General features: G+C 43.8%; 2 protein-coding genes across 4 annotated transcripts; one reads left to right on the top strand and one right to left on the bottom strand.

Moving 5' to 3' along the window:
• Positions 1–1,288: 1,288 nt before the first annotated feature.
• trim105 (tripartite motif containing 105) lies at positions 1,289–10,301 on the bottom strand. 2 transcript variants are annotated; one of them, XM_048231932.1, is made up of 7 exons: positions 10,160–10,301; positions 9,289–9,610; positions 8,055–8,150; positions 5,879–6,112; positions 3,621–3,640; positions 2,888–3,003; positions 1,289–2,498 (listed from the first exon to the last, which is right to left on the bottom strand). In XM_048231932.1, exons 2-7 carry the CDS (start codon positions 9,565–9,567, stop codon positions 1,945–1,947), a joined length of 1,299 nt encoding a protein of 432 aa, XP_048087889.1. In that variant the 5' UTR covers positions 9,568–9,610; positions 10,160–10,301; the 3' UTR covers positions 1,289–1,944. The 2 variants fall into 2 exon arrangements, with proteins under 2 accessions (XP_048087889.1, XP_048087890.1); XM_048231933.1 differs by lacking the exon at positions 10,160–10,301 and adding an exon at positions 9,973–10,051.
• A 5,032-nt stretch (positions 10,302–15,333) lies between these two features.
• On the top strand, positions 15,334–20,334 carry npy7r (neuropeptide Y receptor Y7). Of its 2 annotated transcripts, none has more exons than XM_048231703.1 (2): positions 15,334–15,448; positions 18,094–20,334. In XM_048231703.1, exon 2 carries the CDS (start codon positions 18,152–18,154, stop codon positions 19,280–19,282), a length of 1,131 nt encoding a protein of 376 aa, XP_048087660.1. In that variant the 5' UTR covers positions 15,334–15,448; positions 18,094–18,151; the 3' UTR covers positions 19,283–20,334. The 2 variants fall into 2 exon arrangements, with proteins under 2 accessions (XP_048087660.1, XP_048087662.1); XM_048231705.1 differs by having other exon boundaries at positions 15,342–15,448; positions 18,097–20,334.
• Positions 20,335–23,402: the final 3,068 nt, after the last annotated feature.

Here is a 23,402-nt window from a genome sequence, read left to right on the forward strand (position 1 = left end):
ACACTACTGGCCCTCTAAACTGGCCCCATTTCCCAGAGGTCTCGCCTCAGGGGACTGAGCTCAAGGTCCAGTCCTTGAAGCGCCGCGTGGCTCCATCGGCCCCTTCCTGCTCTGTGGCCGTCGTCAGCCCGCGCGCACACTCTCATCGGAAGGATGTGTGTCACAGGTCGCCTGCCCGCCTCGAGGCCTGCCAAAGGGCCGCCGCCGTTACCCCCCGCCGAGCCAAGCGAGGCGTTTGGTGTTACCGTCCACGCCGTGGATCCGCTTACCGCAGGCTAGACTGGCTGGCAAATGTGCTTGGGTCCCAGCGTGGAGATGCCGGGGAGCACGGTGGAATAATGAAAGGAAAACATGGGGGAAATAAATAAACAGGACATTTCATGTTTCGCTCCATTATTTTCGTTGCCACGGACACAGTCATGTTCCGTGTCGTGTTTCGCAGTCGGAATGGTAATAGGTCGGGGCGCGGGCGAACGGGCGGGCGTGTGGAATGTGTAATACTGCTGATTTAAATAATGGCTTTCCTCCACAGTGTTGTTTTAAAACATTTTAACGTGGTTTTTTTTCTTTTCTTATTTTATTCGTTAAAATCTAACCCTGGGGAGGACATACGGCGCTGGTTCCTGTTCCAGCGGCCAAACCACATCCTGTCCGCCAGGGTCCCCAGGAGGACAGTAAAAAGGGGTCGGGGGCACCGGCGCTGTCCCTCTGTTTGCCTGACCCCTGTGCGGGGAAGTGGGAGGAAGGAGGATGTTGGTGCACTTGTCTGTTTTTATAGATAACAGGAGTCTCATCCTCACAGCCTCTGGATCTGGGAATCCTCTCCAGGTGCCCCCCCTTCCCCAACAACACCCCCCACACAGACACCCACACACACATCAACATCCCTTAATCCTCTGCAATTTGCCTGCCCCCCCTCTTCTAACCAGTGCATGCCACTAAAGTAACAGAATCAACGGGCAAGTTTCTCTCATCACCATAGTGGGTGTTTTATAAGTGAATGTCTGTCTGGAGGATGTGATAGTATGGAGCGTGTGCCCTGTAATGTGCTTCAGCACGTTTGGCATCGGCGATGGGCAATGCGGCGGTTGTCTGGGCCACCGATATGCAGCCTGGCGCAGAGCTGGTGGCTGTAGTGGAAAGCTGAGCACGGGAGTAAACACTGGACAATTTCCTGCAATTTTGCTGGGACCTGATACAGTGCAGTGACCCACAAACACCTCCAACCCTCAAAGCAAAACCCAAAGCGCATACAGATACACAAAAACAAACAGCGCTAGCCAAATCCTGAATGTGAACTGATTTGGCTTTATTGGAAGTGTTGGTTTCAAACTAAATGAAAAGAGGCACTACTAGTTAGACAAAAAAAAAATACAAATCTGTGCTAGTGTATTAATCACAACTTGTACAGCTCATCAGAAGTGAACACTTGGCATCAATCCATTTCTATCCTGTGACTTCATGCTAAATAAAGTGATTTGTTGAATTCAGAAGTGCTCAATAGCCATGTCAATACAGCATACCAATCAGACTGCATATGACAGATATGAACAGAGAACAGAAAGAAAAAAAAAAAAACTCACACAACAATAAATCTTTGATGTGTTGCAATGAGACATTGTCAACGCAAATGCTTTGGCACCAACGACACTTCCCCATTCCCCACACACACACACACACACACACACACACACACACACACACACACACACACACACACACACACACACACACACACACACACACACACAAACAGATTCTCCAAACATGCTCTTTCTCTCACATGACATCCAAGGCACCAGACCATGATCCACTCCAACTTAATTCAATGCAGAAACTACAGTATTAATACTTTTACAGTATAGGAATTGTATACAGTAATAGGAACAGTATAGTCCAAAGGGCTGAAATGCTTCCCCTCTGAAGGCATGCTACGGACACTCCTCACAGGAACTCCACGGGGAGATGGACGAAGCGCATGGGCTGAGGCCGCTGGCCCGGCTCGGTCACGCACGTGCTCACGAACGCCAGTGCCTTCCCCCGGGGCCCATCGCCGAATGCGTGCAGCAAGGTCATGTCGGCAGCGTCATAGAAGGCCACTCGCCGCTCGTCGCAGTCCAGGAGCACGCCGACGCGCCGGGGCCGATCCACCAGCCGCAGCGGCGTCCACGGCTGCGTGCCGGCCGAGTACTGGTTGCCGCCGCGCAGCCGCAGTGTCCAGTAGCCGTTCTCCGGGCACAGCTTGACCCGCGCCCGCCGGTCGACGCTCTCCAGCGCCACTCCCAGGTCCCACTTGGGCTTGGTGCCCACTGCCACCTCCCAGTAGTGGCGACCCGACGAGAAGCCTTGGGCGCCCAGCACGTTGACGCACTGGACAAAGCGCTTTGGGTGGAGCGGGTACGGCTGAATCTCCTCCAGCTCCACCACGGAGGTCTTGTCCCGCGACAGGAGGAGGCTGGGGTGGGCTGTGTCCTCGTCAAAGGTCACCGGGGCCGGGCCTGGGGGGGACATGGGGCAGAGAGAGAGAGAGAGAGAGAGAGAGAGAGAGAGATATGGGGTGTTGAGAGACAGTCACTGATTAATATGTGAATGTCGTGTCTGTATGTATGGCAGTGGGTTTGTGTGTGTGTGTGTGTGTGTGTGTGTGTGTGTGTGTGGGGAGGGGGTTCTGTCAAATAATTCTTTAATATATGCATTCCTCTGTTCGTCATGAAAAACAGGTGCCCTCTAATAACTCTGTGGCTCGTTGAAACTCCCGCTGAGGAGAAAAGATGCCTTACAGATGTCTGTAGATATATATACTGAAAAGTGATGTGTGCATTTTTCATTGCTTTCACCCACTGACAAAAAGAGAGTGCGTATGCATTTGCAAAGCGAGGGCAGTTACCTGGCTTCAGGACCTGGAACATCTTCCTCCAGGTGGTGTACTGTATCGGAGCCGCATATTTGCTGCTGAAAACATTACTGTCGAAATCTGGCCCTTTAGTGACTTGTGCAGATGATCTGGAGTGAAGACAGAAAATACCCTTTAATTGTTTCTGTCAATTTGAGATGAAAGCGATTGTAAACTAAAGCCCTGCCTCGAAATCGCAAAAAAAAACATTCTGACTCATGTCAAGGCAAAGACACATCTCTGAAGTTTGTGTGTGTTCAAAAAAAAAAAAAAAACTATCTGAAGCTGAAGAAAAAAATACATCTCTTCAACAGGGGGTGGTTTATTCCTCAGCCCAGTCAGCGTGTGGATGATGTTTTGCTCCACTGCTGAAAGCTATATGGGCTTTGGTATTCAGTGCAGATAGCGGAGAGACATGTCTCGATGATTGATAGGCCAGGCATGTGAATACAGTCATAAGGTTCTGGCAATGTGGTCGGTGCAGCACCGGTTTTCATTAAACAACTGGCACAGTGACGACCTTCTTTCCACCACCCCCTGACCCTGCCACACACACACACACACACACACACACACAGCCAGCCACACAAACACACACACACACACACACACACACACATTAGGAAGCGAATTCAATTCAGCAAATTTGCCAGCGTGACACTATTGCTCTTCTGAGGTGTTTGTGGTACCAATGCGAGATTACAGTATCAGACTTTCAGACACTCACCTGCTATTCAAATCTGGGAGCTGGAATTGGACAGGCAGGGGAAAAAAAAGGAGACAGGGAGAGAAGGGTGTTACTGACATGAAGAGTTGAATTCATACATGCCATAATGATCTACTACCATGTGAACCTTGGTTGAAAGAGCTCAGTCCATTTGATCGAGCTGTGACTGAAAAGACTGAGTGTATGTGTAAGTGTGTGTGTGTGTGTGTGTGTGTGTGTGTGTGTGTGTGTGTGTGTGTGTGTGTGTGTGTGTGTGTAAAAGAGATGAGCTCAGACCCTCTGTAATTCTTTGATATTCAAATAAGACTCAGTTCCTCCGCTACCTAGCGGGCTCATCATTGACAGAACATGCTCTTGTGCTAATGAGAATACCGGAGCGGCTGACATCTAATATGACATCTAATATGATAACACCACAAGACAGAATTACTGGCGCAGACGGCTAGAAAAAGAACATGGATGTAGACATGCTGACCGATTAACTTTTCACTCTTTTTCTTTTGTCCCCGGCCCGACGTTCGTAGAATTATTAATCTTGCGGCAGGGCAATATAGCACATTCTAAATAATGTTATTACCTGAGACTGGGCCTCAGCAAACACCTTGTCCAAACATAAGTCATGCTAATAGGTCTAAAGCTCATTTTGAGCCATTCAGCAAATCAGCCTCCATGTCCCTTGCTTGTGCTGTAGAACCAACACTACAGTATGGATCTATGGAGCTGAAAACCTCTTTTTTGCATTCCACTGAGCCCCATTTGTTTAACATTATCCGTTCGCACGGCTTCTCATACCACTGCTATGCAGACGACACACAGCTCTATCTGTCCTTTCCACCTGATCCACCCCTGGTTTCAGCACGGATCTCGGATTGCCTTTCAGACATAGCTACATGGATGAAGGCACACCACCTCCAGCTGAACCTCTCAAAGACTGAACTGCTGGTCATCCCAGCTAAACCTACCATACACCCACGACATCAACATCAAATTTGACTCCCCTGTCTGTTTCACCGACCAGGACTGCAAGAAATCTAGGAGTTGTTCTTGACAACCAACTAAACTTCTCGGATCGTGTTGCCTCAGTCGCCGGGCATGCCGTTTTGCACTCTACAACATCACGGAAAATCAGGACTTACTTGACTCAAGATGCTACCCAACTTCTGGTTCAGGCAATAGTCATCTCACGACTTCGACTACTGCAATGCCCTCCTGACAGGTCTCCCAGCCTGCGCGGTGAAACCACTTCAGATGATCCAGAACGCGGGTGGCGGCCTGGTCTACAACCAACCCAAAAGGGCACATGTTACCCGCTGCTCATCCAGCTACACTGGCTACCTATGGCGGCCCGCATCAAATTCAAGTCTCTAACGCTTGCCTACAAAGTAGTCTCGGTTCTGCTCCCACCTACTTGAATGCCCTCATACAGACTTACACTACCTCCAGACCGCTCGCGCTCCTCTGATCTAATCGGCGCCTAGCTCTACCGCGTGCAGCTCAAAGCCAATCAAACTTTTCTCATCTGTTGTTCCTCGTTGGTGGAACACACTGCCAGTTCCTACAAGGGCAGGGACATCCTTTTCCACTTTCAAAAAACTCCTGAAGACCCAGCTCTTTAGAGAACATCTACTCTCATAGCAACACTTACAACAAGTCTTACTGATCCTAGCACTCACCAGCCGTTTTAAACTGACAAGTAACTGTTAAAAACAGCACTCACCGACGCACTTATTCTTACTGTACTCTAATGTTTTTTTTTTTAAACTGTCCTAAAATTGTGAGAATTGTTCTAAAAACTTACTGTTTACCATGTTGTTAGTCGCTTTGGTTAAAAAGCGTCAGCCAAATGTAATGTAATGTAATGTAATGTAACATGCATTCGCCATGAGCTATTTCATCGGCACACGACTAAATAAAGATGTATTGCCTCATAAGGGCATTTCAGCAGATCATATTTCAGCACGTGCCAACATCACATCAGCTAGCTGTCCACATCTCATCTAAAAAAAAAGAAGAAAAAAACAAAAGACAAACAAGGGTGGAGCTATGACGCAAGTGGCAGCACCCGCACCACAATTGTGCCCACAGGGACTCACAGTCACTTCCCGATCCCACCCCATCTCTCTTACACACTCGCCTTTTGTCATTTTAAACTGTCCCATCTACATAAAGGCAAAGACAAAAGCCCCCCCCCCCAAAAAAAATAAGTATGAAACAATGAAGAGTAGCCGCAGTCAAACGGGAGCTCGAGGAGGCATCACCTCTACAAGTACGCTGTGGTCTCGGGTGTCCATGGCCTGCTGCAGGGCGCCCACGGTCTGCTCTGCGTCCCTGAGGGCTCCCTTGACCGCCTCCAGGTGGCGCTGCAGCGCCTGCTCCCACTCCTCCTGCTCGCGGCGCAGCTGCTCCAGCAGGGAGGCCTCCTCCTCCAGCAGGAAGCCGTGCAGAGCCTGGAAGTCGGCCTGGATGCGCTCCTGAAGCTCAGAGCCCACTTTCTGTCAGGGATGGTGTGTGTGTGTGTGTGTGTGTGTGTGTGTGTGTGTAATGGGGGGTTGTGGCAGGGAGGAAGAGAGACAGGAAGATCTGAGCACATCTGAAAGGTTCTGCACATCTAAGCGACACAATCGGACATTTTTTCCCCCACATCAGCGAGACGAAAAACAAAACAAAAAACAGTGACTGGGCTTTTGAAAATTGTCGGATGGGATGCGAGACAGTGGCACACTCACACTCGTGTTTGCTCAACTCCTGGACGGCTGACAGGTTAACAATGTCTAGCTTGCTATGATGCAAACCTACTCACCTGCCAGACTACACAGCACTCTACTCCGTGCTGACTCTCACCCCGGTGCAATCAGGGAAATGTCGCACAGACAAGGATTTTCCTGTGGTAGGGCTTTGTCTGCCAGCTATAACATGCTGTGCTTTTTTGTCGAAGCTACAGTCTGACGTCAATGTGTTAGATTTTATTTTCTGCCCTCACTTCAAAGGGCTACACCTACACTATTTATTTTCTTCCTTTCAGCAAAAGGGTAGTGCATTGTATTTGTACACAACCATAAATGGACCATTATTCTGAAATGGTGGTTTATACATGAAAATCACTGGTCTGCCTGGTGTGCCCTACAGCCATTTGCCAGATCTGTTTATCCACGTAATATCTTTGTAATCATGCCAGACTAGCACTTTTCTGCTCTTTCATAGGAGATAAAACATGTGCTATTACCAGGCCTCATACATCGATTTCTGTTCAACTTCCAGTGAAGAAAGCATCAGCAGCATACACATTGTGTGTTTTTTGTTTTTGTTTGTTTGTTTATTATGGCTCAGTACCAGCTCAAGTATGGTGACCTCCAACCGCTGAGTTGCCTTCCAGACACTTAGTGTAGGTTTGACAAATGCAAACCTCTTCATCACTGGTTGCCTACCAGACAGAAGAATAAACAGGGGTGCTGAGTCTTTCTCTGCTAGTACTCTACTCTCACATATTCTAGATCTATCTTTTCACATAATATACAAGTGAAGAATACATGACAATGGCTATTTTAAACAATATAGATATCAGTAGGTGATGATATATGTATACAACTGTATAGGCTATGTATACAATTTACACCTTCCTACAAAGCTTACAGTTATAATCAAGATCCGACCTCTGCTACTGTAAGAGAAACCAGCTCTGGTCAACATTGACTAAAAATACATTTTAAAGAATGAATTATTCTGAAATGTTTCAAAATGGATGGAGTTCATTTTGAAAGATTCATGACTGCTCAAATGCTTCTGCAACATCATTTCCAAGTATCTCATTCTAGTCCCTCTGTAAGGTCCTTTTCCATGCATCAAAGGAAAAAAAAACTTGGAAAATGCAAAGAATATAAAAAGCATATCTGTATTCTGTGCAGAAGTACTGGAGATATTTACATCATTAAAACACTTACAAGTTGGACATATAGACCTGCCTGCTTGCCTGCTGTGGTTACAATGAATCTTGCCACAGACCATTTCCCTCCATGGTGTATAAAAATGGCATAGATTTAGCCACAGTAAGATGGATCATCTGTCCATGTTTAGCTTGCACAAGTCTTTGCACAGACCTCTGAATGACTCCTTAGGCACAAATTAGCGTAAGAATAACATGGGGTTAGTTAGCATCATAGGTGGCCAAACCACAATCCTTACATTTAGGATTCTTCTTCTAGGGGGTTCTGGATCTCTGGAAAGTGTCTCTATGACAAGGTCATTGGAGTAAGGCATTACACAAATATAATAGAATTTTATTTAATTTGGCTGACATTTGCCCAAATCCTATAGGAACAATGATGGCTGAACACCGGGGATATATTACACTCCTGTTTTGAGCACACACAGACATACACACATACAAACACACACACACACACACACACACACACACACACACACACACACACCAACCTTTAGCGTGTCAACCTGCTCTTTGTCTTTGCGGATCATGTTGATGTACTCCTCCCTTTTTGAGCGGTGGGAATCAAGAGTCTCTTTCAGTTGTTTCTGGAAAAGAACAATGTCATTTATTGTCTAATAATACTACTACATAAGAAAAAATAAAACATATTCTTGGATATCCCTGCCAAACATATGTGAAATTTCAGATACAGAGCCTGTTTTTAACACCCTAAAATAAACTGAAATAAATTAGAATGGTTGGTGTTTTGTTTTCCAGATATTTTAAGCCTTAGTCAACACAATCTTTATTTGAAGTTAATAAATTAACTTGCTCCAGGCAGGATTTTGCTTGTAATGCATAGTTGAAGGCTGATGTTTTATTCTGATTAGTAAAGCTGTCAAGACAGACTATAAAATCTATCTGAACTAAGGTTCAGTATAATTTGTCATGCCAAGAGATTTCCCCTGACTCTTTAGGTCCAGCTTTTCAGTAGAGCCAGTAGTGTGATGCCTATGCCAATGATTTGAACTGGCCCCAACAGCCACTCCCATTAGACAGAGCTTACCTTACTTCTAAACATTACAACTTTACAAGTTAACAAAGTATTAAAGTCTGGATGAGCCTTGCGATCCATGTTTGTGCTGACACTGCAAAACACTCAAAACTATACTTTACATGATGTTGCAGATGTGAATGACTGCTGGAGTTTTTGAGTTTGATGACAATCAATAATCGTATCAGCGCAACTGCGTCGTATCAGCGTCATTATGACAAATTACCCTGAATTGAGGTTTATCATTCGGTCAAGGAAGATTTTATTACAGCAGTAATCAGAAGTGGGAAAAGATGTGTCCAGTTGCATTGTGGTTGTGGAGTAGCCTACTCTTGGCTATGACCATGAAAAACATGATTCACTTCTGCATATCAAAAGGTCCTTCTCTTACTGCCTCCCTCCTACAGGACTTTTATGAGCCAGTATTTTTTGATTCAGACTAAATAAAAACACAAACATAGGTCCTAATACTACATAATGTAGATGTGTAGGTTTAATTCTGGTTTAAATCTCACAAGGCATTTCATTTTGTCTCAGTGTTTCCAAAAAACCGTTAGTCTGCCAACATTAGATGAAGTAACAGATTAACCTAATCCTGGAATCCATGATAGAGCCACTAAAATCACAGCCGATGGTGTGGGAATGTATAGTAAGCCTACATACAATGTTACTTGATGGAACAACATTACCTCAACATTCTTCACGTAACCGTCGTTAGAGCTGGCCCGTACTTTATCCACAAGGCCAGCCACTAAATAGTTGGTTTGAAACTGTCGACTGGGGAACTCCTGGCGACACTGTGGACATGGAACAGGTCCCCCCCGGATACTTTTCCAGTAGGTTGAGATGCAACGCTTGCAGAAGTGGTGCATACAACCGAGCATCACTGGGTCTCTGAAGAGGTCGCAGCATATGGCACAAGTGAGGTCTTCTCGCAGATTCATCCCTTTCTTATTGGACGCCGCCATAGCTTCTTTGTGTGTCCTTTAGTTGCACTTCACAGTTCAAATTCTGTCGCAAGAGTCATAAGAACAGAACACATCACGTGTCAGAGCTTATAGGGGTCGGTCGCTTGACCACTCAATACTAGAATAGTTACAGATGGTCGCAAGAGACGGCACCTACTCAGAAGACTAAGATACATTTTAAGTGTTTTTTGCAATTAGCTAGTTGGCAAATTTACTAGGCTACTCTCCTTTTACATTGCGAGAATATTGTTTGGACTTTGTCCTAACCTCAACAAAGCAATTTAACACAACAACGAAGAGTAGTCTATCTTTACAGACTTTTAATAAGTCAATATTGATCTGTTTTGAGCATGAACAATTGCTTGTTCGGTTCAGCCACTGCTGTTGTCATTACATATTGCCTACCTTAGAAATATCAGAAAAAGATAACGCTGCCTGCCTGCCTGCCTCCTCCTCTGCTGTTTGTAAACATAGCAGTGGGCTATCTGCTTAGCTAGCTAGCTATACGAGCTAGCTCGCACAACAAACTGTTTGAACGAAGCTACACTATCGAACGATTAATGCTAAAGAGAAACGTAGTTCTGCTACATACCTCTAAATTGTCTGGACACAGACAGCGAAACAGTCGGGATACGCTTTTTATCCGCTGGGCTTCATTCCTGCAAAGCGCAAGCATTCATTCACACATGTTGGCTACATTGCGGAAGAACCGTATGTGACGCTTTCGCTGATTGGTTCGAATTATGTAACTTGCTCAGTAGGCCTACTCCACAGTCAACAGAACACTGTGTTCTACTGAGTGTTGACATAATCCTATAGCAAAGGTGACAGAGTTGATCATTCGGCTACATTGAACAGTAGGCTATGGACTGAATGGTCCATCCAGAAGAATATTCTTTGATGTGTGTAATAAGGAATAGCAGGGGGTTTTTTTTTCACAGAAAATACTTCAAATACTTCAAGATAGCTGCCACCTGTTTCTTTTCATGATTCTCCAAACCCCTCTTGCAATGCCTTGCACAGCTGACATACACAACATGATACAGAGGATAATCAATTCAAACAAAGGTTTTGACATTTCAATCTTAACTCAGCCTGGGCCATTGCGAATGGCTCTTTAGGCCTGTTATTCAGTTGGATATGTAAGTCCATAAACACCCATACTGAAATGACGTGCATGGCAAGGCTGGAATGATAATGTGTGAAGTTGAACAGCTTAGATATGATGGAGAAATAGGATGGCTGGAGTTGGTAAAGCAAAGTCAAAGTCACTTTCCACCTGTCTTGAACTGACTCAACTGTTTAAAAACAGCACTCACTGATGCACTTATTCTTACTGTACTCTACCCAGTGTTGTAGTACTCGAGTCCAGGACTCGAGTCCGAGTCATGAGCTAAATTTAGAGACTCGTGACTTGACTTGGACTTGAGCACTGAATGACTGGAACTTGGACTAGGACTCGTACATTCAGACCATGCAGACTCGGAAATTGAGACGAGGACTCAACTTTTTTTTTGTAATGTCATTAGGCTATAATTGTAGTTCGGAATGGCACCCAGGCTACTATAATTGTAATATGTCATTAGAATATTATTTTGTATAGGATTTTGATATCTAAATTATTTTTAGTATTAATATTAGTGCAATGGAGTGTTACTGCTTCATGTCATACATCACACATCACGCCATGTTCCTACAATTAACTTTAATGGCACCAAATGCCTGGAGACATGAATGCCCTGAAGGTTGTCAGATTTGCATTTAATAGTGACTCGACTCAGACTTGACTCGGATGAGTAGTGGACTCGACTCGGACTTGACTTGGATTTTTTTTTAAGACTTGGACTTGACTTGGACTTGAACACTGGAGACTCGATTCTGGACTCGGACTCGAGGCATAGTGACTTGACTACAACACTGACTCTACCTTTTTTAAATTGTCCTAGAATTGTTGAGATAATTGCTTAAAGCAACACTAAAGCACTTTTCCTCTGTCGCACGCATGCTATTTGTTTATTTAGCACTGGCTTTGCAAATAACATGTCCACAGACACGGCAGAGTATGTTGCACGATTTAATGAAAGTATGATGTATTGCGACATCAGATGCAAGTCAAATTTGTAGTTTCCTATGTCTCATTCCATCGAACTACAGATCCGCTACCCGATCTGGCAAACTTAGTAGTAGTAGAACATACTGCGGTTATAGCCGATAGAGGGCCGCGAAGCGAATGCAGAAGTGCCGTTCACCCTGTTACAAGTTGATGAACCACTGAAACGATTTTGGAAACATTATATTAAGGTATAAAAAACTCTTTGGTGTTGCTTTAAAACTTAAACTGTTTACCATGTTGTTAGTCGCTTTGGTTAAAAATGCCTCAGCCAAATGTAATGTAGGCGTAATTATGGATATTGGCCTATAGGACAAAAAACAATTCCCTACATTCAGCACAGAGATGGAAATAATTCCAATCAGACTAGCCTACCTTCATGGGTTGCCAATGATTTCCCTTTATGGAGAATGGGGACGAAGTGAATTAAACACAACCTCTCAGCTCTGCTCAGCATGGTTTTGTAGAATGGAAATAATCATTTTGAATAGCCCACTGCTGAGCCTGTGCACAACACACATCCTCTTGTTGAAATCTGACAGTTTGCTTCTGCAATTCAGTCATCTCAAATTAGTAGATAATGTTTTCGCTTCCAGTTTGATTGATGCTGACTTCATGAATCTCCAAGCAAGTGACTACACCGCAGTTTCAGTCAGATGACCATTTATTTATGGTTAAAAAGAGGTTAGCCTTTGCAGAATGGAATTATCTATTGAAACTTGGCAGGGCAGTGTGTGGTCATTTTGCAGAAGTAGGACATAGGAAATAACCCTGCAGACCCATATCTGTGCAACGAGTGTGACTGGTGTGACATATACAACCTATGGGGACTCAATGTCAGTTAATATTGTGTTTAAAATAACAGGATCATTGTGCCGGATAATAATGCTGTCATGTCAGTATTTAGATGGATGATATGAGATGATAAGTCATAATTGTGGAAATGATGCTGAAGATGATTGTGATATTATGAGTGAGATGAGCATGTTGGAAAATAGAATGATGATGATGGTGGATCATGATGGCTAGGATGGCTATGAAAACCATGGGGGACGGGGACAACTTTCTATGTTTAAAGACTGCTAAAGAGGAAGAAGGAATTACAAGTCAACATAGTGATGACAAAATGAAAATGAATGGCCTTAGAAGTCAGGCTGTACCTTTTTCCTACATAATGGATTCATGCCTACGGACAATTGCTGTCCTCAGCATAACATGCTGTGCCACACTAGAGATGCAGAGTGTGTTCAAGCAGTGGTGTAGTCGACTTAGCTGTAGTGGATATACTGTGATGTAGTCTACTTAGCTGTAGTGGATATACTGTGAGTCTACATAGCTGTAGTGGATATACTGTGATGTAGTCTACTTAGCTGTAGTGGGTATACTGTAATGTAGTCTACTTAGCGGTGGGTATACTGTGATGTAGTCTACTTAGCTGTAGTGGATATACTGTGATGTAGGCTACAGTAGTTATCTGTAGTGGTACTGTGATCAACCCCAAATGTTAATAGGTATCCTTGCCTATTTCAAGATATACTGAGATAGTGATGCTTTAAGTGGGTATACTGCGTAGTCCTGCGCATCATGTAGACTACACCACTGTGTTCAAGCAGAAAACTCTATTGAGTGCAACGCCTCAGTATTGGAAACGCGACTGAATGTTTGTTCCTTTATTTGGATCCTCAGGTTCCCCATACACTCTAAAAAATGCAGGGTTATTTTCTCAACCCAAATTAGGTTAAGGTTGCTGGGTCATTTTGTTGGGTTATTTTTTTTAACTCATGCTGGGTTGTCTCTGTGACCCAGCCTGCTGGGTTGGTAGGTGAGAACAGTGCCCCTTCCTCTCTTCCACCAGACGTGGCATTTGATCCTCAGGTTCCCTAGGGTGTGCGTCTGCTCTATGATCTATGGCACCAGCTTTCAGATCACATGCTGGGCAACACCAGTGGTATTTCACATGTAAAATGAGAGACAGACAGACAGACAGACAGACAGATAGATAGATAGATAGATAGATAGATAGATAGATAGATAGATAGATAGATTAATTGGTTCATTGGCTGGGTTACTGATTGATTGCATCAGACTTTGGAACATTACATTCTATATGTGCTTGCCTATTAGACAGCTTTTGCCACTGAGATAGCCTGAGGTGTCATATGATGTCAGCAAAAGCTCTGCTATTCAACAACCCTATGGAAACCTTGTCTTTGTGTGTCTCCTATTAAGGATGCTGACATCACTGGGGGAAACGGGTACGCAGATCAGAACAAAACAGATTTTATTTTCCGTGCCCATTGCAAGTTCACACTGCAAAAGGCTATAATTTGGCGTAGCCGTAAGCTGATAGCGCAGTCACCAGAAAATGGCTGTATGAGAGAGAGATGCATCACTAGGCTACTGTGTTGATGTAAACAGTTTATCAGGCAAAATCAGGCGTTTTATGGTTTAACAGTGGGCTGGCTGATCCTCAGGTCATGTACAAATTAGATTTCCTTCATAATATTGTCATAAAGAGAGAACATCTTTTTTGTTTGTCTGCTTGTTTCTTTTTACGGAGCCCAGGAGGTGTCATTACAATATATATTTGTGTATGGAGAGAATGTGCGCTCATTTTAGTAAATTGTGCACTAATTTACTAAATTGTGTGGAGGAGCCCAAGAGGTGTCAATGCAAGATATTTTTGTGTATCGATAGAATGTGTGCTCATTTTAGTAAATTGTGCACTCATTTTACTAAATTGTGATCTCATTTTACTATTTGTGTGCACAATTTAGTACTGTGTGCTCATTTTACTAAATCGTGTGCATGTTGTAGTAAATTAGTGGACTCATTTTAGTAAATTGTGCTCACAATTTAATAAATCGTGCTCACATTTTGCAAAAAATCTGCGCACAATTCACTACCGGTATATTGAGAACACAAGTTGATAAAATGAGCTCACTTATTTAGTAAAACGTGCACACAATATACTAAATTGAGAACACAATTTACTAAATTGAGAACACAATTTAGTAAAATGAGCGCACTATTTAGTAAAACGTGGGTCCAAGGTTCCCTACATTTTCCTTTGGAGAGAGCTAAGAAGAAGGAAGAACCATCTCAGGCATTTATATTGCCTAAGAAGTTCTGGCTTTTCCACTGAATATAGGGGCAATAATTCATAGGGGAATCTGTCCATAATAAAACTATTTAGGTAGATTTTAGCCTATATCATATTGCTGTGTGTGCCAAGGTCAACTGTGTTTTGTGTGCTGTCTCCACGTAGGCTACATGTGCTTATTGCCTATTGCTGAAAAACTTCAACTACAGATTCATTTTCATAATTCGGTAAGCCTTAAAGTGATTTCTTCACTCCTCCTCCTGAGTTGTTTTGTTCCTTTAATTAATATCCATTTTAAGAGCGAATAATAGAACAACAATAATGTTTGAGAGAGGGGGTTGATGAGGGACTAGGACATGCCAATCAATAAGATGCACAAAAGCAGCAGGCATCGTCTCCGACAAGTACACCGAATATTTATTGAGGCAATTATGACACAATTGCATCTGCGATATACTGGGGAGCCAATGCGCTTCCTCTGACTGCCGCCTATCCCACAGCATCCTTCGCAACTCATATGCGCCGTGCGCGACCACAAACCTACCTTCGCTCACGCCAGTAACACACTGTCACTTGGGTTCGGAAACAACGAGCGAATATGCCGTCTGTCCAAACGTAATGCTTTACGCATCCCTCCAATATCTGCAAGAGGCATCAACTAAGAGGAGGTGAGTTGACTAAAGCAAGAGGGGTTCACATGGAAAATTTGCATGGAGTTACCATGAGCATGTTTTAAGCCATACTGTCAGCTACATGACATTATATTAATCTTCTTAGAACAATTTGATACAATACAAAAAGGTAGGCCTAATGCATGTCAACTTCATCCGTTCCACTAATTTTACAACTTACATTTTTAATAGTAATATATTTTACATCATTGATGAAAGTTGCTCAGTTGAAGTTTGCATTTGATAAACCTCTATTTTTCACGCAGACGTAGGCTAAATGAGTCACTGAGAGAGCAATTTTCGAAATTCATGTTGTAGTAAATGCTTTAATCTGAGAGCTTCACATCTGCTTGCACCTTCAGCTAATTGTAAGAGGCAATTGCCATGGTCTTGGCCAGTTTCTCTCCTTCAGTATCGACTGTCGAGAAATGTTGATGTTCTGTTATTTTTATATTGACTAAGTGATTTCATGATGCAATAATTAAAAGCAATCTAATGCACCCCACTGAGAATAACTTTCATGGCAAGATGGTCTCGCACCTTCTGACCGTTGCCAGACACATTTCGGATGTTGTCAATGACCCGGTGAATATCGTCGGTCTTCGGGGAGCTAACCTCTCAGAGAGGACTGTATCACTGAGAACATTCAGCATCCGAGAGACTGAAAGCTCATGTCGCAGCGACTGGGGAGATGTCTGGATGGTCGGCTTATATAAAGTATTTATATCACCCGAGTTTCCCCAAACGCTTCTTCACCACGGAATTTGGAGTGAAGCACAGTGACATACATAGGCTAATGGTTTGGAGACATGTGCTGCTAGCAAGTCATTATGACCAATATGTTTGTTGAAGGTAAAGTAAATCTTTAGCCTTTGTATGAATGCTCCATTATCCACTATCATCCATAAACGGACTGTCCCCTATGGTTCGGGTTGTTACGGGAGACCAACAATTAGTATTGACAAATATGACAATGTAATTGCCTGCAAAGTACCTGCTGCATGGCAACAAATGGTTGTAAGTGCTTTTTGTGCAAGAATAGTGAGGTAGCTTCAAACGCAAACCTCAGCTTAATCATCTCTCCTGAGTGTGTAGATGTCCCTCCAGGCACCCAAAAAATAATAATATAGGACGTCTGACTCATATGCCTTTATATAAGAGCACATTTACTCCTCAAAATATAGTCCTTTGGGTCTTTTGAAACTTTATTGGACACAGTCCTGGTTCCTCAGGCAGAAGAGACCCTTCATATATTAGATCAGCTGTGAGGTATTTCATTCAATAGTAGTGTGATTGCCATGGCTGTGATATTGTTCCAAACTCCTCTCCATAAAAAGTATTGAATGGTGTTGCTGAGTCTAGATTTGAAATGCCATAATAATTGATTTATATCCCTCGCCCTGCTGTGGTGCCCCGTGGTGTAAAACTCATTAACCTTCTTTTGCAATTTCTAGGGAATCCAATTGCCCATCATCACAAATATTTACTGCTCATAAACAAATAGGCTGGCCTGAGAGTAAATAACTCATGTCTTCTCGCTGTAGGCTTAATTCAAGTGCAATCTTTCACGATTCATTTGAAACCAAACAATACCTGATGAGAGGGAAGGACGGCACAACTTTAATAGCTTTGCAAGATCCTGCCCATCCTACCCCTGAACCACTTTAAGAAACAAAAACAAAACAAAACAAAAAAAAAACAACAACAACAGCTCATTATCACGGTCCACTCATTGTTTACACTTTGCAGTGGTCGCATCTCACAGCGTAGAGGCACTTCTCCCCCAGTTCTCCAGCTCTCCTTCTTCCTCCATCACACTAAGCTGCTCAGCCGCTTCACAGTTAATTCCTTCTCAGCTGGAGAAAGACCCCTCCTGACAGTGCACACTTTAAATTCACCTCACAGGTCTGAAGCCACGCCATGAGAGATTGAGGGGTGGGGTACCCGAGGGGTGTGGGGGGCATCTGGAAGTCATGCATCAATTAAAGATTCATGGGAAAAGGATAAAAAAAACATTGGGCCACTCCATTTCCATGTGCCCCATTCCATTTGGCCCCACAGTCAGAGCCTTTCGCCACTCTGCCTCACACTTTTTCCTCGAAATGAGTTTCCATACTGCAGTGCGACGTACTGTATAGGTTTGAGCTATGCTTTTTTCCAGTAGGATAAAAATATCAGACCGGACCATGCTTTTTGTCAGGCAATGATCAAATGATCTATGATCCATTTTCAAGCCTTCCAACAGTGTAACCAGAGCCTGAAGTGTTACTCATGATAAAAAAAAAATATATGTAAACAGTAAGTGTATGACAGCTAATCCCCTGTCTCCTACTCAGGAGAACACACAACCATAAAGGTGTGCTCAGATGTGCGTCTTACATGTTGATGGACTGAATAACAGAGCTCACATGGCTATGCTTCCTTTTAGCAAAATAAACAGAAATATATGTGGGTTAAGCTTATGTATGTCTCCATGGACCCAATTAACAGCCATCCCATGTTCTATTCTAAAGAAAAAAACAAAACAAAACACTATACCAGCCATTGCAGCGTTAGTACAGCCTCTAACAAAAATGTGAGAAGATTATTAATGTTTCTAAAGCCTGTCTGTGTATATGTCTAAGCTGCATTTTCTTTTTCAGTAGGAAATTGAAGAGCAAGTTCGTTTGACGTACCCAGGTGCACACAACGCGACCCAAAATGAGCCCTTTGGATTTGGTCAACAGCACGGACCCAGGCCAGGTGAGATGGGACGACTTCTCCCGATACGGGGAGTTCTTTCTGGGGAACGACAGCCTTGATCTCCTCCGGCCCACCTTCAGTGACGACATCACCAAGCTCCTGCTTGTCCAAGTTGCGCTGATCGCTGCCTACTCGCTCATCATCCTCCTGGGCTTGGTGGGCAACACGCTGGTCATCTACATGGTCATCCTCTACAAGAACATGCGGACCGTCACTAACTACTTCATTGCCAACCTGGCGCTGGCTGACCTGATGGTGGACACCATCTGCCTGCCGTTCACGCTGGCCTACACGCTGCTGGACGAGTGGAAGTTCGGCGCGGTGCTGTGCCACCTGGTGCCGTACGCGCAGGCGCTGAGTGTCCACGTCTCCATCCTGACGCTGACGGTCATCGCGCTGGAGCGCTACCGCTGCATCGTCTTCCACCTGGAGCGCCGGCTCTCGCGGCGCACCAGCTTCGCCATCATCGGCCTGACGTGGGCGACGTCGGCCGTGCTGGCCGGCCCGCTGGCCATCTTCCGCGAGTACCGGCGCGAGGAGATCCCCTCCATCGGCCTGCGCATGGCCGTGTGCTCGGAGAAGTGGCCCAACGGCACCAACCGCGACGCCGTCATCTACAGCCTGGCCATGCTGCTCGTCCAGTACGTCATCCCTCTGGGCATCATCAGCTACGCCTACGTGTGCATCTGGGCCAAGCTCCGCAGCCACGTCAGCCCGTCCAGCCGCGGCGACAGCATCCACCGCCGCAAGAAGACCACCAAGATGCTCGTGCTGGTGGTTCTGGTGTTCGCCTTGTGCTGGCTGCCCTTCCACATTTTCCAGCTGGCCAGTGACCTGGACCTGGTGCTGCGCTTCAAGGAGTACAAGCTGCTCTACACCATCTTCCACATCGTGGCTATGTGCTCCACCTTCACCAACCCGCTCCTCTACGGGTGGATGAACAAGAACTACCGCAACGGCTTCCTCATGTTCTTCCGCTGCGAGCACAAGCCCGACACCATCCACCCGGAAGGGTCCTTCAAGACCCGCTCGCAGAGGGGCCTGATTGTAAACGGCCACCATGGTGGACACCGACCAACTCCCGTGTGAACATTGCTGAACTTGTCTTGAACTTCCAAATGTGTGGAAGCACCCTTGAAGGGTGCCAAGTAGGGCTATTTATTCTTGAGCAAGTGCCATATGGTCTGCGAGTTTACTGAAGGTACCCCTTTTGGCATCAAAGGCATAGAAAGAATGAATGAGCAGCTGTGTGTGTTGGCAACAAGCTGTCTACAGCTAATTGTCTAACTTGGAAGAGGGGAAGCATCGTACTCGTTGCACAAGAAATCATTTATTTTTTATGCCAGTAGGAACTTGAGGGGATAATGTCATTTTGGAACAAGGTGTACATTTTATGTTTTGTGCCCCAAAGGAGGTGCAGTCAAAAAGAAAAAATACACACTGGTGTTCAATTCTGGTGTATTGGCAGAATATGACATTTTGGGTTGCCTATATTCTAGTTCCAAGTCCGATTATGGGACGGAAGACAAAACCTATTTGGATTTCAAATCATTCTAACCATAATGTAATAAAATCATCATTAAATGTTACAAAGGTTTGCCAAAGCCAATAAACTGCCGCTAAAAATCATTCTATAATATCAAGAAATTGCATGTGCATTCATTTACATATGCTACTTTTAATGCACTGATGGCAGATGTGCAAAGAGTGCAGATGTGCAAGAGAAATGCACAAGTACTTAAATACATATGAATATATCTATAAATATGTTGTATTTTAACGTTCAGTTCTGTGTGTTCTTCAGTCAGGGAGTTGAATAATGCCTCATGTGCGGCTCTGTTCAGCATCACAAATTTGATGAGACTGCAGCGGTGGCAGTGACAGGATCTGACAAATTGACTATATCTTCTCATGAATGTCATCAAATCGCTCTCTGATCTCTGTGCGTGTGTGTGCGTGTGTGTCTGTGTGTGTGTGTGTGTGTGTATGTGTGTTTCTGTGTGTGTGTGTGTGTGTGTCTGTGGGTGTGTGTGTTTGTGTGTGTGCACCATCTGCTGGAGGAAACATGTGCCTCTGTGTTATATATCTCTTTATTGTGAAGCATTCCTCCATTTGCCCTCCCAGCTGTCTGTGTGATCTAAATAAACCAAGTTGATATAAAAACACCAAAAACACCCCTTACTTGGTTATGTAGTCACTAAAGCAACATTATGCAAGGAAGACTTAATAAGTGTGTGTGCTACAGTATACTATAAGTGTGTGTGTTTGTGTGTGTGCGTGTGTGTGTCTTCTCCTACTCCCACACTCTGCTGAAGTGGAAGCTAAAACAAAAGCAGTAATTACTTCCAAAACAGGAGTCCTGCATTATTTACTGCCAGCACTGTTGTTGGAGGAAAAGAAGACGTTTGGCAGCCAGTTAGTGACTCCGAGAGGCTGTCACTGATGTGTAGTGGCATGATACGTACGGCGGGGAGAGGAAAGAGTCTTGTGGGCATTGAGATGGTAGTGCTTGGAGCGACTCAAACGTATTAACCATTTATTCACTCGCATTGAATAAGTCATAAGAAACAATATGAGCTCAGGCGTCATGCACCCATACTTCTTAAGCAGGGATGTTTGGGAAATAAAGGCAAGAAGGAAAGCTATTTTGTTCTTCACGTACAGTCTTAAGACTAAACACAATGAATGTTAGAATACGCCTCCGGGACCTATTCTCTGCTTGCTTCTGCAGAAACAATATGAAGTGAAGTTCTCTCATGTGTCTCCCATGTGTCATGTGTCAAGTGTAAATTGCGGGCCTATGAGTGATGGTCACATAAGCACAAGTAATGCAGTTTTGTGTGTTGTGTAGGTATGCTATCATGGTACACATATCTGATGACATTCTGCCACCTATTGGTCAAAATGGAAAACTACTAATTGTAGTTAGGTGCAGGAAAGACATGGACCTTGAATAGCTGTGCTGTGGTCCTCTTCAAAACGGATAAACAGGCATCAACACCGTTACAGAAGAAAACAAAGGCACTGACATAGTGGTGATTTATGAAAATGGTGTTGCTAATGATAATAGAGGCCTCTCACTTTACGTTTCTAGCGTAAATACTTATCTTCTGCATATTTCCATGCACACCATGGACAAAACCTTATGTTTGACCTAACAAAACAGTTCTAACAAATTCTTCAGGTTTCTTCTCAAAGAAGAAAAGTGTTTCCTTTAGAGAAGGTGGAGATATGGAGAGAGGTTCATCACTGCCTTTCAACCAGACAGGTTAGTGAGAGAGAGCAGCCATCCACAGATTCTGTCAGAATCTGAATGGACACCGCATGATACCACACTCTTAAAATTAATATGTTGTCCCTATCTGGACACAGAGATGTGTTAAAAAACAACGCAAGTTGTGTTGTTTTTTATGCAAGTTGTGTTATTTTCAACACAAACTGTGTTGTCCCTATCTGGACACAGAGATGTGTTAAAAACAACACAAGTTTTCAACACATTCATTTTAAAAGTGCAAGAGGAGAAGAGTGGTCACCTTTCCGCATGTGTCTCTGAGTGACCAACCCATTATTTATCAACGAAACATGCTCCAGAATTTGTTCTCTGTGATGGGTTTACGTGGATTGCAACAGAATTGATTTGTTTTAAAATCTAATCTGTTCTTCTGACACATTTATTCACAATGATGTCTCACACACTGACGAAGGCCACAAGGCCGAAACGTTTGTTTTTTGGAGTCCGACCAATCTTTGATTTTCTGTAAGTTTCCTGGATCATGCACCCACAGAAAACAAACGGGAGAGTGCGGTGTTTGCAAAAAAGGACATTCACAATGATGTCTGGAAGCATAAGCTGACAGACAAATCTCTCTCTCTCTCTCTCTGTCTTTCTCTCTCACTCACACACACACACACACACACACACACACACTTGCATCAATCTCATGCATGAGTCACCTGGCTGTGACAATGCTTAGTCATAGCCAGATAACAGCCAGGTTACTAGGTAAAACATTGGGTAAATTAAATTACCAAGGTCCACTCTCAACACACACAATCACACACACACATGCATGCACCTATGCGCAGATACCTAGGGTGACCAGATTGGAGTGAAAAAGTGGACACTTCATAAGCTGGGTGGAGGGGGGGGTGTCTATTTTGCACTTTAGAATTGTAACCATGCACACACAGGCGGAATAGTTATGATGATACGGCAATAAGTTCACAACCAGTTTCACAGTTCAGAAATGGTCAACAATAATGTATATTTCCGTACTCCATAAAATTATGCAGAAGTGCACCTCTGTTGTTCAGCTAGTGAATCTAAGATAAGCTTAGTCATTGGTCATTGTAATGGCCATACTTGCTGTATCTTCCTTTTTCAGGACAGTCTGTATTTGCATGTCAGGCTTTATCAAGAAAAAAATAATTTACGACTCTTTTGTGATATTTTTGCATTAATGTCACTATGGAAGCATGCCAGAAGAAATATATATTCTGTGTAAGTGAGTTTGTCTGGAATAAGAACCATGATAGTGGGATACTCTATGGCTAAGCAATTCACATAAATTGATGTACAGACATAAAGAGTTTACATTAGAATACATTATAAATTTGCTGGAGACCTTGCAGAAATATGTTTCAATTTTGAAACCGGATATTACTTGGGCACCGCTTATTGTACGGAAGCATGCTTTATATCTTCGTATTCAGAAAGGGCTGCAGTATTGTGATATATGGTTTGCCAAGTGTTAAGTGAAGAGTTCCTGAGATATTTTACAGAGAGTAATGGGTGTGTTGTGTGCAGAATGCAAACATGATTACATTTCATGTAAATTCAATATTATTGAAAAGCTTATAAGATTCCGCTTATCCACGAAGTCCACGTTATATGTGTAATATCTGTGTGACGAGTAGGCCTACTCAGCAATCAATTAAGTTGAACTTGGGGACCCTCAGTGAACAGTGTCTAATGACGCCCCAGACGAAATTGAAATTCCGGCTGGTGGTCGTATTTTTTAGGTCTCAAAAAGAGGACATGTCAGGGGAAAAGAGGACGTCTGGTCACCTAGCACACACACACACACACACACACACACACACACATTTAAATAAATTAAGGACTACACGACCTATCCAATATACTGATTATGTTAGAATTGAACCCTTGACCCTTGACTATTGGCTTGTATTGGCTAGCAGTCTGATT

Source organism: Alosa alosa, chromosome 21 (genome assembly GCF_017589495.1).
Source record: "Alosa alosa isolate M-15738 ecotype Scorff River chromosome 21, AALO_Geno_1.1, whole genome shotgun sequence".
Classification (NCBI taxonomy): Eukaryota; Metazoa; Chordata; class Actinopteri; order Clupeiformes; family Clupeidae; genus Alosa; species Alosa alosa.